Source organism: Panulirus ornatus, chromosome 64 (genome assembly GCF_036320965.1).
Source record: "Panulirus ornatus isolate Po-2019 chromosome 64, ASM3632096v1, whole genome shotgun sequence".
In the NCBI taxonomy this organism is placed as follows: Eukaryota; Metazoa; Arthropoda; class Malacostraca; order Decapoda; family Palinuridae; genus Panulirus; species Panulirus ornatus.
The window spans coordinates 25,941,789-25,963,902 of record NC_092287.1 but is presented as its reverse complement, the minus strand read 5'-3'; the positions used below and the strand labels follow the sequence as shown (position 1 = coordinate 25,963,902).

The 22,114-nt window shown below is 35.2% G+C and overlaps 2 protein-coding genes across 3 annotated transcripts in view; both read right to left on the bottom strand.

Annotated features, from left to right (window-relative positions):
• The window catches only part of LOC139746184 (solute carrier family 35 member E2A-like), a 36,327-nt gene extending 28,238 nt beyond the window's left edge, over positions 1 to 8,089 (bottom strand). For both annotated transcript variants that reach the window (XR_011712096.1, XM_071657103.1), the window contains exons 1-5: positions 8,026 to 8,089; positions 6,415 to 6,500; positions 4,802 to 5,018; positions 1,900 to 2,035; positions 122 to 237 (exon numbers count right to left, since the gene is read on the bottom strand). Coding sequence is in view for 1 of the 2 variants with exons in the window: in XM_071657103.1 (XP_071513204.1) it covers positions 122 to 237; positions 1,900 to 2,035; positions 4,802 to 5,018; positions 6,415 to 6,498 (553 nt within the window). In the remaining variant the exon portion in view is untranslated. The remainder of the gene's footprint in view (positions 1 to 121; positions 238 to 1,899; positions 2,036 to 4,801; positions 5,019 to 6,414; positions 6,501 to 8,025) is intronic.
• Positions 8,090 to 11,351: 3,262 nt separating this feature from the next.
• Positions 11,352 to 21,233, bottom strand: LOC139746096 (nitric oxide synthase-interacting protein homolog). Its single transcript, XM_071656935.1, has 8 exons — positions 21,100 to 21,233; positions 19,000 to 19,197; positions 17,967 to 18,073; positions 16,019 to 16,118; positions 13,989 to 14,119; positions 13,462 to 13,649; positions 12,576 to 12,684; positions 11,352 to 12,122 (listed from the first exon to the last, which is right to left on the bottom strand). Exons 2-8 carry the CDS (start codon positions 19,178 to 19,180, stop codon positions 12,051 to 12,053), a joined length of 888 nt encoding a protein of 295 aa, XP_071513036.1. The 5' UTR covers positions 19,181 to 19,197; positions 21,100 to 21,233; the 3' UTR covers positions 11,352 to 12,050.
• Positions 21,234 to 22,114: the final 881 nt, after the last annotated feature.

Sequence of the window (22,114 nt, the reverse complement as noted above, 5' to 3'; positions counted from 1 at the left end):
CTTGTGGTTTTGCTTCCAGCCAAACAAGATTTAAGTTTATATGTTAATCTAAAGCAAAAGGGTATGTTAAGACAATATCAGTTTAAATTTTATAACATGTACTCAAAAAATTCTAACTTACCAAGGACAAACCAGGCAATTAAGACTGTAAATAAAGGTGCAGAACTCTTCACTGTCTCAGCAAAGCTCACAGCTACAAAGTAGATTGCAACCAAACCAAACATTATGGTGCCCAATCTGAAATTAATACATTAAATCCTACAACTTTATGACAAACCAAAATTTCAGCTAAAAAGGATTGACCCAACCATTAGAGATTTTTTCTGATGTAAATTGACCCTGATAAATTGGAGCAGATTCTCATTTCCCTTTCAGCTATGTGCTCTCTCATTCTGTTCTAAATTCTACCTCTTATGTTTCATCTTACCTCTGGCATTCATATTTCTTTTCATATGTATCTCATCTGTTAGTTACTCTTACTCTTTCAAACCATCCCCACCATATTTTCATATTTTCTTAGTACTCATTTACTTTCCTAACAATTCCCTTCATAATTTTATATTTTTCTATTATCTTCTGATTTCTCACACTATCTTCTCTCCTAAATCCATGCACAATCTTGCTTCATCTTCATTACCTCATTTGTTGTTACTAGTTGTTGATCAATTGTATGATGTATCAAAATTCAACTGGAATTAATCACAGGTCATACATGGTATGTCAAAGCAAGCAATGTTTTGCTCATCAGCATTATACAATGCAATTTATCCATCACATTCTGAACAGTAATCAATTGAGACATATACCCATTCACCTTTCAGCTTAACAACTTTGGTAACCATAACCCTGGCATCCCTGAAAAGAATCTTAGCAAATGCAAGAATTTCTGCTTGTGAAATATATTCCATCCCAAGGACCTACATTCAAAGATTATGAACCAAAACCAAAGGCCAACATTTCCTGAACTATTTTGCAATACAGCATTAATTATTGAAATTACCGATTTGTGCTGTACTAAAAGATTTGCACTTGTGGGGCATTTATATCATTAGTTTTCTTTTACAACAAAAATTCTTAACACTTTACAACTCATTATTTTGTTGGAGAGTATTATCTCATCAATGTGTTTTTTGAATTCAAGTTTTGCATTTATAATCACCTCAAAATCTTTAACAGTAACTTCACTTTCTATATGTATAGCATAAAAATACAAGATACTCCAACCTAGTTTCCCCTTTGAATGGATATATACAGAAGGGATTACACAAGGTTCATTCCTCATATTAACATCCCCTTAACAGAAGAGGCACTTCATCAAAATTCTAGTTGTATATTTGGGGGTAATTCTCAGTACAAAAGAATATCTGAGGTACATTTCTTTAAGTAAAAAAGTAGTAACACAAGTTTAACAATCACATTGAAAATATCCCCAGCCTTCAATAACTTACTAACTCCTCTAAAAATTATTCTCCTTCTGAATCCTACATGTGTTTATAACATACAAGTATCATGTTAATTCATCATATAAACATTCTGAGGTAAAAGATTTTTTTTGCAATGTATACACAAAATTCCTTGCAATCACATTAATAATTTCTACTGACAAAGGCTTAGGCTAAAATATCACATTATATTCTTATACAAAATGTTTACTATAAAAGTTTGCTTGGCTCAACATATGTTCTAGCAAATTCATTATTCACAAATGGGTTAGTGTAATGTTTTAACTCTCAAGCACAACTGGTGATAGTCAATAATGCATGATGAACAGTCATTCATTTTTTTCATATAAAAGAAATCTGATTAGGTAATGAAATTACAAACATTCTTATTTCTTATAGTTCAATTTCAGTAATCTCTACAGCTTATCTTAAAGAAACATAACCACCTGATACTAACTGCAGCAGCCCAACAATGAACATGCTCTTCATAAAGTTGTCTGGTCTTCTCTGTCCTAATTTCTGTTTGTAAGTGCCAAGAGGATATCTCATCTGAATCAGTCCACACAACATTGTTATCAGCATCTGCATACCACCTGAAAGTTTTATTTCCACATAACAGATACCCATATGAGAGAGAGGCATACTAATTATGAAGTATACTAAGATCTATGTTAGACAAATCTACATTTCTTCATGTCTATCAGTGACTGCAATTTAACACACCATCTCTTGCTTTTCTAAAGCTCTTAATAATATTTTCAAAAACTTGAATTGCTCTAAGAAAATTCTACACTCAGTTGCATAATGGGGCATTATATGCAAGAAGTCCATCCATAACTCAACCTCTATTCACATATAACTCTTTAAAAACCTTATTTGCACCAAAAATGTACACTTTCTTGATCTTAATGCATGGAGAGAGAGTACCTGCTTCGTACATACATGAAAGTTTGCAGGGCTATCTTTGAGACACTAAGTACCAAACTACCCATGAGTAACTACACAGTGAGATTTTGACAACGGCTGGGCTAGCACAAGCTCTCTGTGCACATCTTATCCATTTCAAAATGCTGTTGTTACCTGCCACCACAAACTTCACAAAGCTATTTACCATGGGTTCATCTTTGAATGCTATTTTTATTATTCTATCCAAGCTTCTTTTGAAATTTTCAGTCCTAACTCCTTGCATACTTCTAATCTTGCAATGCAAAACATTGAGAGTTGTCTTCATTTCTATTGCTGGGCTCTGGAATATTTTTGTTTGGTGCCTTCATGAGGTATTCCACCAAATTCTTGCAGACTCAATTAATTTGTTTCTCCCAGCTTGTGAAGCTTTCAATCCTAGATGTCTTCTTTGATTCTTTTGATATGACATTGAGCATAAATTATCAAATATCTTTCTCTTTTTCTCTCTAGAATGAACAGTTCTTTCATGATAATCCATATGTTCCAGTCCTTCAATATTACTTGTTCAGCACACAAACATATCAATCACTGTACACTATGCTAATCCAATTCATTTCATATCATGCATGCCTCTCATCCTCTTCCATGTTCAGACCCTGATACCCCAAAGCACTTCACCCTATCCTTCCATCTCCTTAGTTTCCCATTCCCCTTTCCATACTCCAACATGTAAATCTTCATGGTTTCTTCATTCATCCTTTCCACATATCCACATCATTTAAGCAAACCGTGGTCATCTTTCTCAACCATACTTAGTATTACCACACATTTCTCTTACAGTTATTCCTTACATGATCAACCTGCCTCACACCACATACTGTCCTAAGGCATTTCACTTTTAACTTTTCCACCCTCCTCAATTCTTTTGCATTAAGGGTCCTAGACCCATGTCCATTCAAGTCCAAAATACTAAATTTTCTATCAATTTTGCTCTAAAAGTTACAGACCTCTCCTTCTGCACACTCCTCAATGCACCTACAACCTTAGGCTCCCCCCCCCCCTCTCTCTCTCTCTCTCTCTCTCTCTCTCTCTCTCTCTCTCTCTCCCACCATTTGACTCACTTCAGACCCAATGGTTCCATGTGCTGTCACATCCACTCTCAGGTATCTAAAACACTCACTGCCTTCACGTCTTCCCCATTCAGACTTGGACCCTTAAATCATCCAGTCTCATCTTCCTGAGCTTTGAGACAAAATCCATGTTCATTTCCCTCCTTAGTTCTAAACTTTGGAAAGTGTTGACACAATTTTGGGAAGGTTTCCAGCCAAAGTTCATATTTATATAAATGGCTAACAAAAATGACAACACACAATTGCAATAAAATTGATGATAATAAAACAGATGATTATTGTCACATGTCTGTTTACATGCCATTCACTGAGCATTAAAAGTTTTAGTACCCTTTCTATTTTCTGTAATACTCACTTTTTTAACATTATGTGTATAACACCTCATACACACTCGTTTGGCAACACTAGCCCAACAACACACGTGAACTAATCGTATTAACATCAGCAGCTCTTTAGCCTTGATAGTGAGACATGTTGCTCGCCTGTTGTATTCCCCAGTCAACCAACGTCTTGTAATCTCTTTTTCATTCTTTTTCCTAATGTGTAACTGTTTTAATTATGATAAAACCTGCTTAACAAATCAAAAAGAATGCAAATTATGAATGAAAAATGTAAAGGAATGACAGTAACAAAATAGCACCTGCGAAATGAAATCATATAACAGGTCACTGAGATGCTTCTATTTACCGTTCCCTCAACCTTCCCATAAATGACTTGTACAATGTGTTTTTCATGAGGTTTTGACGAGACAGATGTAGAGATACTAATTGCTATCTTTACTCCGACTTCAGACTGCAACATTCTGTGTCAAATTAATTACTTTTCAAACAGTTTTTACCATTCTTGGATTATCATGTTATTATTCTACAGAAGAACATCGTTGCAAAGTTAATACTGGTAGATACTGATATTATTTTGTAGGCCAATGGACAGGCCCTTTGTGTCACTGAATTTTACATAGGGCATTTTTATTTCGGTTTACAGTGTTTGACTTTTCATTATCTTTTGTGCTTTTCCTTTCTCCAGGACAGGTTGGCACAAAAAAAAATCTTCCATGGTAACTTTGGCATTGAACATCTCTTTAAATTGAAGATTAGGGACCCAGAAGCAGATTTTGCCTTATCTGGTGTAACAATAAGTAAAGCAGTATCTTTCTGTATTTGTTACATGCAAGGTATTGGTATATTCTTTCTCAGCTGTTCAGCATTTATGTTCAATTGGTGATCAAATGGTCAACAGTGTTATTTTCATAAAAAAAAGTTAAAAACCACAAACCCTACATATCCAAAAACTGTTAAAGCAAATGGACAAAAAACTACGTACAGAGCACATGAGGGTCAGCTTTTTGATATGTGAGAATATATTTGTTGAGGAAGAGGGTAATGCCACTAAAGATGTACCACAGCACGAGGAAGCAGAGTGCTCGAGGATGTTGCAATCCTACATTCTTCATCTTATTTCCTGCTAATGAATCCTTTGGTACTGCTCCACCATACTGAGGAACAAGCAATTCATCTGCACCTTCTTCTAAAAGGTTGGTCTGTAAAAGTATGTGCAAATGATACAATTAACACAATCATGATAACCTACAAATACCAATATTCAAAACATCATAATAAAAACATTGCTGCCTATGAGAGTATGATACAATTGCAAGGTGATGATGGAGAGTAGCGTTCTGTATGAAGAAAGAGAAAAAATTCTTCATTTCCTTCCCACACTGAATGTTACAGCAAAGTGTGTAATATTTCCAAACATATTCATATGAAGTAAAAGTACAATTAGGTAACAAGCTCGACAGAGAAAGAAATGTCATTTTCATGTTTTTTTCCCCTTATAGGGAGCTGTCAAAATTATCATTCACAATCTTTCTTCCTACTCACTTTCCCCTGGGAAAGCTAACATAATGTTAATAATAAACATTTGTGTATTTTCTGTTCTTTTAATCCTATCATTTCATAATGAAGAAGAAACATTTTTGAATTCCATGACGGAATTATTAATTGCCACATTCAAAATAAAAAGTACTTTCCCGTCAGAATATCTCCATATCACCTAATGTTGAAGGAAATACAGAAAGCTTAGCACTCCTCTATAATGAAGCAGGAAAGTGTATTGTGTGCCCTAAACAGAGGCATGGATCCTCCCTATCTGTGTAAGTGTATGATGATTATCGTTTCCAAAAGTAATTCTTTTTCTCACTGTGATTTCGTTTTACATATGCTTAAAGATACAACACACCTTTTTCACAGGTGTTATTTCACACACCCCACCCGAAGCTTTACAGATTTTTTACATATGCACTTTTATTACATCTTATCTGCATTATTTACATAATACTAATCTTTATGCAAAGAGAACCCTATCTATATGAATACATGAAAAAACTCATTTTAAAAAAAAAATACATGAGAGTACAAGACTAGTTGTTTCTTTTACTATACTTATCATTACAGTTGCATAATTGTAGCTTTCTTTTATGATGATGCCATTACAATTTCTTTAACAAATTATAGGTGACCGATATCATAATAATAATAATAATAATAATAATAATAATAATAATAGAAATAACAATAATAACAACAATAATATCAATAATTATCCCTGGGGCTAGGGGAGAAAGAATACTGCCCACATATTCCCTGCGCGTCATAGAAGGCAATTAAAAGGGGTGGGAGCCAGGGGCTGGATATCCTCCCCTCATTTCATTTTTCTAAAAGAAGGAGCAGAGAAGGCAGCCCAGAGAGGACTTTTCACTCAAAGGCTCAGTCATCCGTTCCTTTCGCTACCTCACTATCGCAAGAAATGGTGAATACGTATGAAAAAGTAATAATGATGATAAATCACATATAATGTCATAAACTTATAAGTGCGAAGATGACGTTCTATCGTACAAGTCTTCAAAACTAAAAAGTATAAACTGAACAACATACCTTTATGCTGGACATACTTATTAATCGACTCCGAGTGGCAAGGAGTGGTGGGGAATTGATCAATGCATCAGGTCCCACAGACATTCCTGTAATGTATGAGTGCTGCATATCAAATGATGAAATCCATAATGTAATCATCATTTTAATCTTTGTATTTCCTAAATATTTTGAAACAACATTTTCATGACCAATACTTAGGGTCTAAAATAAAAGTGACGTACATCATCAATACTGAGGATTCATTTACATTAAAAAAATATGAGTTACGAAGAATGAAAAACTTATTCTCTCGAGAGCTGTATCCAGTGAAATTTGAGATTCTCTAGAAGTTCAACCACACTCTTCCTATTACACATCTTCCTCTTACCCTACCACTGTTCACACCAGCAATCCTCCTTACACCACTTTAATTTCCAAAAGATTAACCTCCTTCTGAACATTCTCATGTATATCCCATGCCTGGCATCAATAAAACCCCACTGAGATAACACCCATTTTTTCCTCCCAGAAAGTGAGCTCTCTTTCCACATATCCCTCATTGCTCCCAGAACGTTTGCCCACTCGTTAACCCTACTTCCATGATACCCTTCACTGCCATATCCACTCCTGGGTATCTGAAACACTTCACTTTATTTATCATTACTATCAAAAATGAATAATCAAGTTCAAGCCAAGCAACTGTCATTGTGTCTCTACACATCACACTGGTAGTGCAGAACAAATTCAAGAAATATCCAAAGCTAATAGCAATGCGAAGCTAAAAGACTCACTGTTCCCCTTCACCTAACCTAACCTCATCCTCACCCTTAACCTCCCCTCCCTTAATTCATACATTTGAAAACACCGCAGAGGTAGGGTCATGCCTGCATAAGCATCTACCATCGTCATGGCTGGTGCCAATTGTTCTGCTTGGCCTTGAGGTGAGGTTAAGGATGGTGTGGGAGCCATTAGGGTTAGTCCTGGCCTGGACTGTTCCCTTGACAGTTTAGCTGTGAAGTGAGATTGAGAAATAAAGGTAAGGTTAAAGTGAATATTGGTTTGTATTGCTCTCTTGACACACTGGCCCGTGAGGCGACTTAGTGAGGCTGTGGTTGAGGGTGAAATCGAAGGTGAGGTTGAGGGTGTGGTTGAGGGTTAAATGGAGTGTGGTTGAAGTTCAGGTTAGAGTGATTCCTTGCCTGGATTGCTCTCCTTACACATCATTACCCTTTGTATCTTGTGTTGTGACTGTCCTCAGTGGCGTTGGTACCACGTTGCTCCCTCTTGAGTCTTTTGCCTGCACTTGCATTATTCAACCCTACATTTTCCCTCGTGTATATAACCATAATAGCTATTGCCTTTAATATCGTTAGAAATATATAGAATGCTCCAAATCTTGCTCTAAGACTGTTACTGTATTTCCTCAACAGTACACGATCCTTGCAGAACAAACCCACTTAACATCTAGTTATAACTAAGTGGAGCTCAAGAACTTTAATCCTACGCTTTGCTCTTACCGTTGGATCTAATGGCGTTAATCTTCCTAAACTGTCTCAGTGTCTATCAAGACCGAAAGGTCAGTCAACCATAATTCCTATCAAACATGTTAAGGTACAAAAACTTGACACCTACATGCGATGTGTTCGGTGGTGGATGAGTGGAGACACCTGGCCGCCGGCGTCAGCTGTTTGACACATCAACAACCCAAGTCCAAAACAAACAATACATTTTGCGATAATTTCTTATAACTTTCCTTTCATATCAAATTGGTAAATATCTATTTTTTCAGAGTTAGATAAATTATACGTCTCTGGTTAGTATATAGTATTTCTAATATCATGATATTTTAATAAAAAGAAAATAATAGGCAAAGTAAGAGACCCGAAAGTATTAAGAAGAAAATTCAATCCTTAGAATCATAATTCACAATTCTAATAGATACTGCGAAAAATATTTGGTTTAATTGCGTTTAATCATCTTCTATTCAAGTAACTTTGAAGAAGGCATGCCATTTAAGGCAGGCGCCAATGTCTTATTCTATAAAAGTACCTCTTACATATTTTTTAAAATGCCTTAAGCTTACTTTCTTAAGGTCTGCAGCTTCTGCATCCCTGCATCTTTCACCGAAATGACCAATATCGATGTAGTCAATTGGTTTAGAACTTTCAAAGTTGAGATTAAGTCACCTCAAACTTTTATTTTTCCCATGGTGCCATCTTTGTTGGCACCATGTTTGTTACCTGTTACGAGACACGTTTATACTTTTGAGATTTTTCAACCATTAACAGTCCCTATGGGGTAAGTTGGATTCATAGCTTATATACTTTAGGTAGATCTTTGGCATAACCGCAAACAGGTTCGAATCCTGGTTGCGTGTGTGTGTGTGTGTGTGTGTGTGTGTGTGTGTGTGTTAATGAAATGGCATTGGTTGGGCATTCAGATGCACATGCCGCCCCAGCCACCCAAACATATAAATCATTACTGCACCGCCTGACAAAGTGCGATGTTCACATACATCTTCTGTGTACGGAAATGCTAGTGTGTTCTCTTTGGACGAAAACCAAATTCTTCAAATTAGGATTCTTATGTAAATTATCTCTCAATAACGGCAGACTCCATTTTTTATGAATCTTATATGGAAATTATCATTCATGCATTTTCGTGTTTATCTAATTCACCTTCAAAATTTTGTGGTTAATTCAAACTTTAGAAAATAGCTTGCAATGCAAATTGCACGCTAGTTAAGTATGGAAATCTATAATGCAGTATGGCAGAAATATATGAAAATGCTATGAATATTCTTCATTACATTTTCTTTGCCATATTACAGTATTTTCTCTTTCATTATGAGCGGGATGTTATACCAGAAGCATAGTGGAATGTTTGTCTTAAATTTCTTGGGTTAATTCATACATTATTAGTCATGAAATTTGAAGTCAATAACACTTTCGAACATTTTCATAAATTCGCTACAAAATCACAAATTCCAATATAGAACAGGGTCAATGAAAGATATTTCCAAACATGGCTTTTATTGGTTGCCTTTTGATACACAATACAATACAAAAATATGATATTGTTGTGATTATAACAAGTGTGACAGTTTATTCAACCATGATAAACTAATAACCTTTAATACAGTATGGCAAGATTTTTAAACTTGAGGGGTTCCATCTGTAACTCTCAACTTACAAATTTTTGAACACGTGTTGGTCATAAACTTTCTATGATACAAAAAGTTGCAGGAATTTCATCCTATTGTACCTGTTCTTCTGATCAATCAAGAGGATCAAATCTGTCATAATTCTAATGAGAAATTTGGATGACAAGAGAAGGAAATTTGAATATCAATAACATTTTATACTTTATGAAATACATGTATTGTGTCTTGTGATATTATTTTGGCAATTTCTTTTACTCACAAACAGCTTCACAAAAATTATCTTATTTTCTTAAAAAGTTAATCGATTTGTTTTAGTGGCATTGTTTAATGATCTACTCGTGCTCAATAAGTCATTTCGTTTTGCAGCGAATGATACTTATCATACATTTGATAATCTTATATCAAAGATATAATCTAAATAATCTTTGGAAGATCAAGTACCTTAAGGGATACTCTTTTATCAGTAGAATGAAACAGGCATGTTAATTATGTTACATAGAAACTTAAAAATTTGTACATTGGAACACAACTATTAGGCTCTTCCTCATACAGAATATTCCATCTTATAATATTCCACCAAACATAACGATCTTGATTTCCACACAAGTTAACTCAAAGTCTCCTACTAAGACATGGATAATGAAGTTAAAAAAAATGTACGTACACCCGTGTAACATACATACGCCCGTACGTTATGTAACATAACGGTCGTAGATACATACCTATGTAACCCCCTGTGAACATACCTACGTCCGTGGGTTATCTTGATAGTCTGTTCACCATCTTAAACTGGGTTAGACTAAAATGAAACTCATCAATATTTCAGTTACCCTTACAAAAGAAATAGATCGTTTTCTTTCAATTTATGATGGTTTCCCTTTTCTGGGTTGACTTCAGTAAATTTTAGCAACTTGATGAGGATGTCACAGAACTTAGAAATTTATCAGAATTACACAATCTATGCCATCTAGACTGCCTAGGTTGTTTTCAAATGGAATATTAGAACACAGTTTGGTATAAAAGGAACTTCCACCCAGTGGGTGGCCACAAAAGTCTCCACCTATCCTTGTCCTTACATCCCTCCCCCCATACACCATTACACACATTCTTCCGCCATATCACTCCATCTACTACTCTTCCACTCTATTTTGCCAAGTTACAGGTTGTCTTCCTCTCAAACCAACCCATTTAATCATACTAATATTCACTCTTCTTCTAAACACCCAATCTTGCATTCTTTCAACCTAGTCAAACCACCTCAAAGTATTATGTTTCACCCACTCTATAATCTATTCCCTTTGTATTACCTGCAATACCAAATCGATTAATAGTTTGCTGTGACATTAATATATGCATAATACAAAAAAGAAATTTTACAATTAAAAGACTGTGTTAAGAATATGATGTATGTCTCTCATGTCCATTCCCTGCCATAGCTAAATTCTCTATAACTGGTGGGCTACAGTGCTACTCCGGAGCCTTTTGTGCATCACCCTTAACAAGTCACTGGTAGGTAATGAAAATATATTTCTTTTCAAAAGTATGGAAAGTTGATAACATATCCTAACTCTTTAGTCCTCCAAGAGTGAAACGTCTCAAGTTGAAACCTCAAGTCATAGTACACGTGCATCTTAGGTTAGGCTTTTCACTATACAAGTTGAAAATAAACTGTGAACGAATTCTAAATTACAGTTACCTACATTACACAATATTTGGGTCACAGGGTATTAGAAAATCATGAATATCAGGAATTCCAAAATCTAATAGTAATTCTGTGAGAAAATGATAAACCAGCAACATATATATTTTATTTAATAAGTTTGCTATGGCTCATCATTCTATCCAAGCACTGTCAAGTTTGGTACTTGCAGAACTTTTCAATCATGATATAAACAGCTAAATTTGCCTCTAAAAAAGTGTGACTTGTTCAGATACCAAAGATACTTTCCTAATGAAGTTATTCAAATTGTACAAATGACAGCTATAACTCTACATACTGTACTTGGCAAAGTCACATATAGAGCAATCTAATCTATAAACTCACCCAATATGATCTCACAATGTGACACATTTTCTAATTGCATTTTTGGTTTTTCTTTTGGTCACAGCACTCAACACCTGGATGCTAGTATGCCTATTGTATTTGCTTCAATAGTACTTGGCAAGCCACAGTTCTACAAAATTACTTTTAAGCTCTTGCCAAGTCAAGGCTGCACTGCCGTGGTGTGTTCTTCCATGTACCTTTTTTACAAATGTGGCCAGCCTGCATCTTTTTCAATGGATAGTTTTATGCTTTCTTAAAAATTCTTAAGACTAATTTTTTATTTCTAACTATTTGTTTTACACTTATTTATTTTTCAATCAAGGCATGGCTTCACTAAGGACTTTGGTCAATGACTGAAACAATAAGTACATACATACTGCATACATAAAAGCATCATGTATATGTTCATATACTCATTTCCATTGTGAAACAATGCACCAACATCCCACATTAGGCTTGCAACACAGGGCGGGCCTTCTTGCTCAGCAGTTGTTCATTGGCTGATGAAAATCCAGTACCTCCCTGTAGAAAGAGAAACTTTAGATGGATAGATAGAAACAAATATTGAAATATTAGGTTCAGAGTATATCTTATCTTACTTTCCTGCCCCTAGAATCCTTCAGTCTTTAAGAGGCTCCTACAGCACTCAGAAAGCTGACTATGTTAAAGTTCGAAATATATAAGGTACAACTGAAGATGTGACAAGCATAACCTTCAATTACTAACAGCAATCTTCAGGTACAATTTTTAAACATCTTCACTTAATGCATTTTTTCATTTTAACCCTCCGTCAATAATTATGATTCCCTCATTGTCCAATTAAATATCTGATATTAATACCATGATCAAACTCTCATTAATTCATTTCATATATTTCTACACCCTGCAATAATTCTAATTATCTTTGACTGAAATCTAAGTTTTCAAATTTATTAGTTCTCACTACTGACCAATTACAGATACTAAATAACTTACCCTATTCAGTATGATAATGTCCTTCTCAGAGAGTTTTACTCCAGTAAGAGGATGCAACATGTCTTTCTTTATCAAAGTTTCCACACATGACACTGTTACCACATCACCACTGTAAGAAAAAACACAATCAACATAATTCCTCAACACTGCATATTAGTACTGTACTGAAATATGAGAAGCATGTGGATGCCAAAATCAACTGAGGTACAAAAGGTAAATATGATTTTTGGTGAATTTCTAAGAAAGCACACTGTAATAAGTAACAAGAAAGAATGGGTTGAATGTAGAGCAGAAGAATGACCGAGACGGAGATCTAAGTCAAAACAAGAATGGTGAAAAGATACATGAAATATGTGCTATGCACATGAGGGTGTGAAATGGGTACATGGAACTGTAATATCAGTGGCAGATAGAGAGAAAAAAAAACTTGGTTAAGAGATGTATGTCAGCAAATGAGAAACATGGAGAGTGGAAGTATATTTTTTATTTCATTTTGCTTTGTCGCTGCCTCCCGCGTTAGCGAGGTAGTGCAAGGAAACAGACGAAAGAATGGCCCAACCCACCCACATACAAATGTATATACATACACGTCCACACACGCAAATATACATACCTATACATCTCAATGTACACATATACATACACACACAGACATATACATATATACACATGTACATAATTCATACTGTCTGCCTTTATTTATTCCCATCGCCACCTCGCCACACATGGAATAACAACCCCCTCCCCCCTCATGTGTGCGAGGTAGCGCTAGGAAAAGACAACAAAGGCCCCATTCGTTCACACTCAGTCTCTAGCTGTCATGTAATAATGCACCAAAACCACAGCTCCCTTTCCAGATGCACTCCATGCACTAAAAATGTCTTACGTTGGTTTCAATACTGCACATGGCACATTGTTTCTTAAGATGTCATCCGTGACTGGACATTTGTATCGTTCCCTTCTCCCTTCTAAAGAGCCTTTATCATCAGGATCCACAGCTAATGTGAACTTGACGTCAATCAGATCCTTTGCTTTCAAAGGCTTGCCACTGATAGGGCAAAATATAGTCTTGTCCTGTGGAAGAGATAACGAAATAATTCTATAATTCCCAATTTCAACCACCATGAAAACGAAATAATACACTTCCTTTCTCATTCCATATTAAAAAGAAAAATTTTTGCAGACTACAAATCTCTACATATCTAAGTGTTATATAATCATCAAGTAGTACAAATAAACTTGTAGAAGTATTCTGTATGTCACTTTCCTAAAGAATATGTTGAAAAACACAGAAAGGCTTACACACACAGGAACTAGCAAACAAGCATGAGAAAAAGAATATATACATATATCTATCTTTCTCTGCAAGAAAAGATATATATATATATATATACTGTCCTATGAAATCCCTACTGGTTTCTGCAGCTTGGACTCCTTATTTTCAGGAGTAAGTGATGGTATCCAAAAACTCGGTAACTTCTTGTCCAGCCCCTGAACCATGTTGGATACTGATGATACATTGCCTTTGGAACTGGTACTGGGGCCTGCAGAACAAGAATGTAATCATTACAAAGGAGAACTGTGTGTGAGTATTGAAACAATCACCATTATCTGCTTTACTATGTACAATGGATGGATTATGAAGTTCAGAATGACAAAAATTAAACAACTTAATGCATAGATGAGATACATTCATTCAAAGTGATAAACCATTTTTTCTTTTGCTAGGAGATAAAGACAGCTCATAACCTACAGGTCTTTGCCCAGTGATGACTCCTGTATGAATAACTGACTGTGAGCATTGCTAATATACTGTTTTAAGTATACAGTTATCAAAGTATGGTAATATCAAAATATCCAAAAAATTGAAATAAATTTCATATCAAGGGGCACAGAAGGAAGCAGTGCATGTGAAAGTAGGATGGACCTTAATTTTTTGCTCTGCTAGCAGATCAAATCAAATTACATGAGGGGTTTTGGTGATGGGCACATGATAGAACAAAAATGAAAAAAAATTTTACTATCATGAACCAAGGCATGTGAGGTGGCTGGGGTAAACCATGGAAAGGTCTGTGGGGCTTGGCTGTGGATAGGGAGCAATGGTTTTGGTTCACTGCACATAAAAGATGAAGAATAGTTGTGGTTGAACATGGTCTTTCTTTGTCTGTCCCTGGCATTACCTCACTAACATGGGAAACAGCAATCAAGTAGGGAAAATTTTTTCTATCAGTGCATTTCATTATCATTATTGCTACTATCTCATATCCTTAGCTAACTTTTGCTGATCATAAGCCAAATGGAATTAGTATTGTATAGTTTGTAATCAAAGCTTTAAGAAATGACAAATCTGCATTCATATTAATCTTTTGTATTTCCTGGTTCACTTGAGCAATACATCGCTTTACCTATCTTTGGCTAATTGCTTTGTGATATTTACTTTGACAACTCTCATAAGCTTTATAATGCTAAAAATACAGTACAAATGTTAAGAAAACTGGCATTTAGCTAGTGACAGTAGATCTGAAAAATAAATATCCATAAACCAATGCACTGAAAGTAAAATTAGAAATATTAGGCTAACTGAAGTAGGTGAAAAACTTACTCAAATTTCCAAAGTACTAAGACTTGCTATGATCAAATGAAATGATATGAGGTAGGAAATGCACAGGGAAGTGCTTAGATTCCTGTACTTTTAACAGAAAACATGGGAAGACTGTTAAAAGTCTGGATCAAAGACCTGATTCAATGTAAGGTAACAATAAACATATTAGTTACTTCAATTTTTGTATGTTGCTTTTAATATTATTAACAATTCAGCATAGGATGAAGAAATCTACACCAAATACAGTATGTATTCTGATTTTTTCCCCAATTATTTTGATTACTTCTTGAAGCCATTTTTCCTTCAGGAATGCAACTCCAATCATGTAATGTGCATGTATGAGAAAATGAGTTTTGATAAACAGAATTCCACATAATGGACACCTTAAGTAGAGGATAACTGTGTTGAGTTCTTTAGTGAAGAATCATATCTATATATTCTACCAACTCTTTTGTAATGTGTATGGATACAAAAACAAAATAAGAAATATATCATTAATGTTCATTATGCATGAGAATCAAACTCCTGTATTTAGAGATCTCTGTTAAGCTATAACATCTGTGGCAAACAATCAAAATACACAAAGTTCATTATGTATGAAAATTACGATACACATCTTAATCAACTGACCTAAGAATGGGTTCCACTTAATGTTTTGTATATGCTATCTCTTTTTGTGATGTGCTATGGATATATATTTCTTTTATACCTAACTGTCCTTCCTGTTTTTGGGTAACTATGTAAGAACAAGGGCTCTAGGAGCATTTGGAAAAAGGCTAATCTTGAGGATACCAAAACTGACTGAAAATTTCAGCAATTTACCATGACACAAGATACTGACCCTGTGCAGCCTGTGAAGCTGAGGAAACAGCTGCTTCTGTCTTGAGGAATTTCTCAAGACGGGATCGATTTTCTGCTTCACCCAGCTCCTCCAATTCACTCTGTTGAACACAAGCTCCAAATACAACCTTATACATTTTGAGGAAAACATTATCAAAAAATCATAAGCTTTGTTTAATCTTAAAGGAAGTGATTAAAAATACAGCATGATTAAAAACAAGGACACAAAAGATGTTCATCTTCAAATATGGATTATAAATACTGCAAGGGAAAAATACGGCCCTGCCAGTTCTTTAACCCAGTAAAAGTCCCGATGCACTAGCATTCCATCACAAATTCATTCTAATACAATTTCAGGTTTCAGTGTTTACTGAGAAATGAAAATACTAGACGAGTGCTATAGGACCCCTTCCCTTGATTTCATCCAATGAAAGGTTTATGAGGAAGGCTCAAGTAGAGGCATTCTTTTTCACATTATGTGCTCTACCTTATAGCCTTAGGAGAACCAGTAAAACAAGCATCTTATTCCACGCTCTTTGCCAAAAAGGGTTTCAAAATTTCAGGGCAGACAAATCATGGTCCTTCCAGTAACCTCTTGTGAAGTCTATAAGGTCTATACAATATCTAACTAGGTATATGGCGTAATGCTCTCTTAATGAAGGCCTTCCAAGAGTGGATGAAAATAAGCTTATCTCTAACTGTTTCATTCTTTGTCAAAAAACTTGGGTTAGGATTTAACTTTACCCATAAGAGAAAGTAATCAATGAGAAGCTTCTTATGTATAACTGACTAACTCTTTTCTCAAAGCCCAAGGCTGTTTAGGAAAAAGTTTCATAAGGAACAGAAATATTATCCCACTAGTTTTACTGACTTGTACATCAACATTCTGCTATCATGTACAACAGATCTACAGAAACATATTCCTGTTGCTGAGGGCCCCTCATATCACAAGTATCCAAAAACAATAACCAAAGCACTACATAAACAAAATACAATGAAATAAAAAAAATATAAAGTATAGCTTTAAAAAATATGAAAATGGATACTGATTCATGGGATGAAAATGCGTCTCACAGAAGGTTCATCAATGTGCAATCCAAGAGAAATCTGAGCTTCCAGATGGCCAGGATTGTACACACATGCTGATGATGTCATCTCTGTGACAGCCTCTGACTGGCTAAAGATAAACTTGAAATGAGTGAGCTGCCACTACCTTGTTAGGATGGGCATTGAAGGGTGAAGAATGCCAGTGCTCCCTTACCTAGAAAAATTAGGGGTTGGAAGGTCCCAAACTTTTTTCCTCAACCACTGGACAAACAGGAAAGTTTTACCACCAATATCAACAAAACATTCACCAATGCTGATAATCACAGATGCAAAAATCTTGTAACTCTTATAGGCATAAATTTTGAAACAATAGGAATGACTGCTAAAGCAAAAACAAGCTTGGTGTGCAAATGGGAGAATGGCTGAAGAATCATAAAATTAGTTCTGACGATATACCATCCTAAAATTGTGTCAATAGGCTTACTCACCACTGATTCAAAACATAAACTCAATTCTTAAACAAATCAGAGCATGATAATAAGCTTTAACATATAAAAAGAACTCAACTTTTTCTTTCAAAACTATAAAAACAATAGAATGATCATGACAAGAGTAATTCACTTCCAATGTGAAAATCTATTTTGAAAGCTGAGTAATTCATTTGAAGACATCTGGGAAGTCCATTTCTATAATTGTATATGGGTCATCTCTGTCTATGTCCTACTGAAACAGTAGGAATTACTGTCTAAAGGACCTCCACAGGACAACTTTAAGGAACACCATCCTTAATACTCTACCAAAACTCAACTGGAAAAATGCTTGATATCAGTGCCTAAATATCCATAACATTAATTTTCTATACATATAACAATTATCATTAATAGTTACTTTTTGTTACTCACCTGTTCCTTTTTGCACTGCTTTTCGTACTCTTTAATCTTACGACTTATTTCATTTTTCTTCATAATGATGTATTCCAGGATGGCTTCTTTGTCAAACAGATGTCCATCTGAAAAATCAGACATATAACATAAAATTCTCTCTCTCTCTCTCTCCCCCCTCTATTGGGACTACTATAACATCAAACATACCTATTTTTGCCCTACCAGACAATGACTTCTTCCACACACTCCTTAATGCACTCCCAATTCAAACCTACACTCAAACACTACTACTGCACACACACACACAAATACACACACACACACACACACACACACACACATACATAGACACACACACACTCCAGTGTACATCATTAATGTACTTTTGTTCACATTTTCTCTCAACTTTCTCCTTTGACACACCCTCCGGAACTCTGTCAATAGCTTCCTGAGTTTCTGGAGTCTGTATAAATCTTCTTTATGTAATCATATACTTATAGATCACATTATCTAGTATCATCTCACTCTGAGATTATCAATATGGCATTCTAAAAAAAGACTATTGCAGTTCTGTAAAAATTTCCAAAAGAAAAAAAGAAACTTAATTACATTTAGGAATATTTCCTTTGTTGAAAACTTACAAACCTGATGGCATCATTGATTCCTACACTGGTGCTGTCCCCCAGTTACTGTTGTATAGGCAGGAATACAATGGTTTCTCACACTTAAACACTGTCTTGTTCTCTTTCCTCTTCTATCATAATTTCTTTAAATTCTTATTCATTCACCTTGCAAAATAAAATCACTGCATTTCAACAATGTGAACCCAAAATACAAAAGAACCAATTATTCCATCACCTCCTGACATGAAAAAAATAATTGAAAAGAAATCCATCTAAATTTACTAACCTCTGAAACAGCCAATGCATGTCTTTTCAGGTCTGGTTTTACTGGGCTGTATAAGATTCACTACTAGGTGATGATACTGAAACAAAACTTTTCAGATTTTCACTATGTAGGAGGAAAGTATTAAGTAAGTACAATAACTTACCTGGTGTTACAACAGGGTTACGACATGGATGGAGGGAAAGGCTGCAACAGTCAAAATCCTTCACACCATCTTTACCATAACGCAATTTCAGTGATCCATATCCCGATGCTTTTGCATCTTTTTTCTTTTCATGATAAGAGTACACAGAACTTGCAGTGCAGTTTTTAGAATGCCGCGTCATGGTGGTAACCTAAAACACTGCAAGTAAAAGATTTTTAAATCATTGGATCTAGTATCATTATTCTATTATAATCATTAATATCATTATTTTCAACATTATCACTATAATTATCACTACAGTCGTTTCTACTATTATCATTACTACTATCAATATCATTATAATTATTAACATAATTACTTATATTTCTATTATTTCTATTACATCATTAACCTCTTGCTTTCTTTTGCATTCCAGACCCAACGCTCACACCCATACAAAGGCTAAGGGGCAGCTATACCATTAAACATGCTTATTGTTGTCCTCACAGACAGTCATCTCCCCTAAACACTCCACAATACACCTGGGACCTTTGCCGTCTCTCCCACCCTGTAATTCTCTTCACTTCACATAGTTCCATCCACTGCCATGACCATTCTCAGGAAGGGCTGTTCACTTTCTACAGGCTCTCCCAATTCAAGTTCACTCAAACCAAACCTCTCTTGCTCCCCACTAAGTATAACTCTCAATGTCCTCTTTTCACACACAGTGAAATTCAGACACCAGATCAGCAGTATTTCTATCAAGTATGACACAAGAACCCCAAATAATCTACATCACTCAGTCTGCTTCCCAAATGTTGGGGTGTTGAACAGATGCAAATATCTTTCTTATAAGCAATTTCATATCTATAGGGACTGTAGTTGCCCTAGTATAGAGTACTGTTTACAAACATGGGTAGTTAATTGTCCACCACTCTATCAATGAGAGTCAGGCCAAAAGACCTCCATATCATATACTCCTATTTCTCAGGGTATCATTTTGGCAACCATTCTTGTGAGCTTGGACCCAAAGCACAAGTCTACAAAGAGCGTCCACACAAAAACCAACTCCTTTCCTCAAACAACTAAACTGTGGAATTCTTTTTTTTCCTTTCATCTATCCTTCTACTACAACGTTTCCATGAACACCTGCTGAGCCCAAACTGATTTCTTCATTCTTTTATGCTTCATTTTACTAGAGATGGCCTTGAATGGGGAATGTGTACCCCAAGCCATATTGGTCACCGTAACAGCATCAAATCATTTAAAGGACTCTTCAGGTTTATGTAAACATTTTTACAGAGACTAGAAATACACTTTTCAAAATTCAATAATATATTTACTAATTTTGATGACCATCATTGGATACTGATCCTTGTAGGACTTCGGTTTTCTTCTCAGATTTCAGCAAGGTTCTTGTCTGCAGCATCACATGTTACTAAAGCTTTCTAAAATCAATCAAGGTTTTGTTGACAAAGATAAACACATTGATTTTCTTTAGGATCACAAGTTGGTAATGCCAACCCGTCTCTCTGAAGTGTCAGTGTTGAAAATCCATAGCAAAACATTTATAAAGTGCAAGACAAGAAACAGGAGAAATATACAAGTGAATTATTATTTACAAAAATAGAAATAAAAGTTTCATTTGTCTATGGTTACATAAAAGATTCCTTTAATCATCATTAAGTAAATCATCTTGATGTCATTTAGCTGTGTGGCGACTTGGTGAGGTTGAGGGCGAGGTTCAGGGAGAGACCGAAGGTTTAGTGAGGTTGAGGACGAGGTTAATTGCGACACTTAAGGTTTAGGATGAAACTGAGGTTGAAGTTTGGGGTACCGTCAGCACTGGTATGAATTTTTTTTTTTTCTCTCTCTCTCTCTCTCTCTCTGCATTATCTTGTCTTCCTCATCAGTAGGTGTATCCTGAGCTTCAACATTCACTAACCTCACATTTCCTTTCCTGATGTTCATAACCTTCACCCACTATCTGATACCGCAGAATACACTATAATCCCCCAAATTAGCACTTCTCAACCATTACTCCCAGCACATGCTGGTAATTATACCCTAATTTCACAACCTACAGGAAATACTGCACCACAGAAACATAAAACTAAATACCATCCACTTCTTTCAAATTTCCAACTCTCGAAATGTATTTCTTGACGTTCTTCTGGGCCCTAGGAACCTACGTCGACCTCAATCATAAACAAAACAACTTTACACATATCAAGAAATACAACTCATCTGCACTACAACTATTGTAGTAAAAGATGCTAGTAAACAGCCTGCCTGGCAGCCTAACCTCCATGTGTTGTGCAGGGAGAACGTATGGCGAGATGGAGGGTAAACTATTGTGATTCTGAGTGAGAACTACATACGTCGTCTATATATATATATATATATATATATATATATATATATATATATATATATATATATATATATATATATATTATTATTATTATCATTATTATTATTTTGCTTTGTCGCTGTCTCCCGCGTTTGCGAGGTAGCGCAAGGAAACAGACGAAAGAAATGGCCCAACCCACCCCCCTATACATGTATATACATACACGTCCACACACGCAAACGTACACACCCACACATCCCAATGTACACACATATATACACACACAGACACATACATATATACACATGCACACAATTCACAGTGTCTGCCCCTATTCACTCCCATCGCCACCCCGCCACACATGGAACAAAAACAATTCCAATATATATATATATATATATATATATATATATATATATATATATATATAAATATATATATATATATATATATATATATATATATATATATATATATATATATATATATATATATATATATCTTTGGATTGTATTATAGAAATGGGTTTAATGTCAAGCCATTCTGTATATACTTCACATTTTTTTTGACTATCCAGTGTTAAGCTGGATATAATCTTAGTGGGCTAATGAGACAAATGCTGCAACTATGTGAAGCGAATTAAAATGATCTTTTCTTGGCCATATTTCCCAGTTAACCCTGTTTGATGAAATGATTAAACGGTCAACTATAATGTGAATCATGGCTACGATAAAAAAAAGTACAAAACATCTTGATTGTCCTTGTTTTCCTGAACCACATTTG

Bases quoted from the DNA above. Each gene is read 5' to 3' on its own strand.
- LOC139746096 (XM_071656935.1), bottom strand. From the start codon at position 19,180: ATGACGCGGCATTCTAAAAACTGCACTGCAAGTTCTGTGTACTCTTAT. The intron at 13,650-13,988 runs GTAGGGATTTCA...TCTCTTCCACAG, and splicing joins AGTCCAAGCTGCAGAAACCA to GACAAGACTATATTTTGCCC. The intron at 12,123-12,575 runs GTAAGTTATTTA...CTCTTTCTACAG, and splicing joins ACATTATCATACTGAATAGG to GGAGGTACTGGATTTTCATC.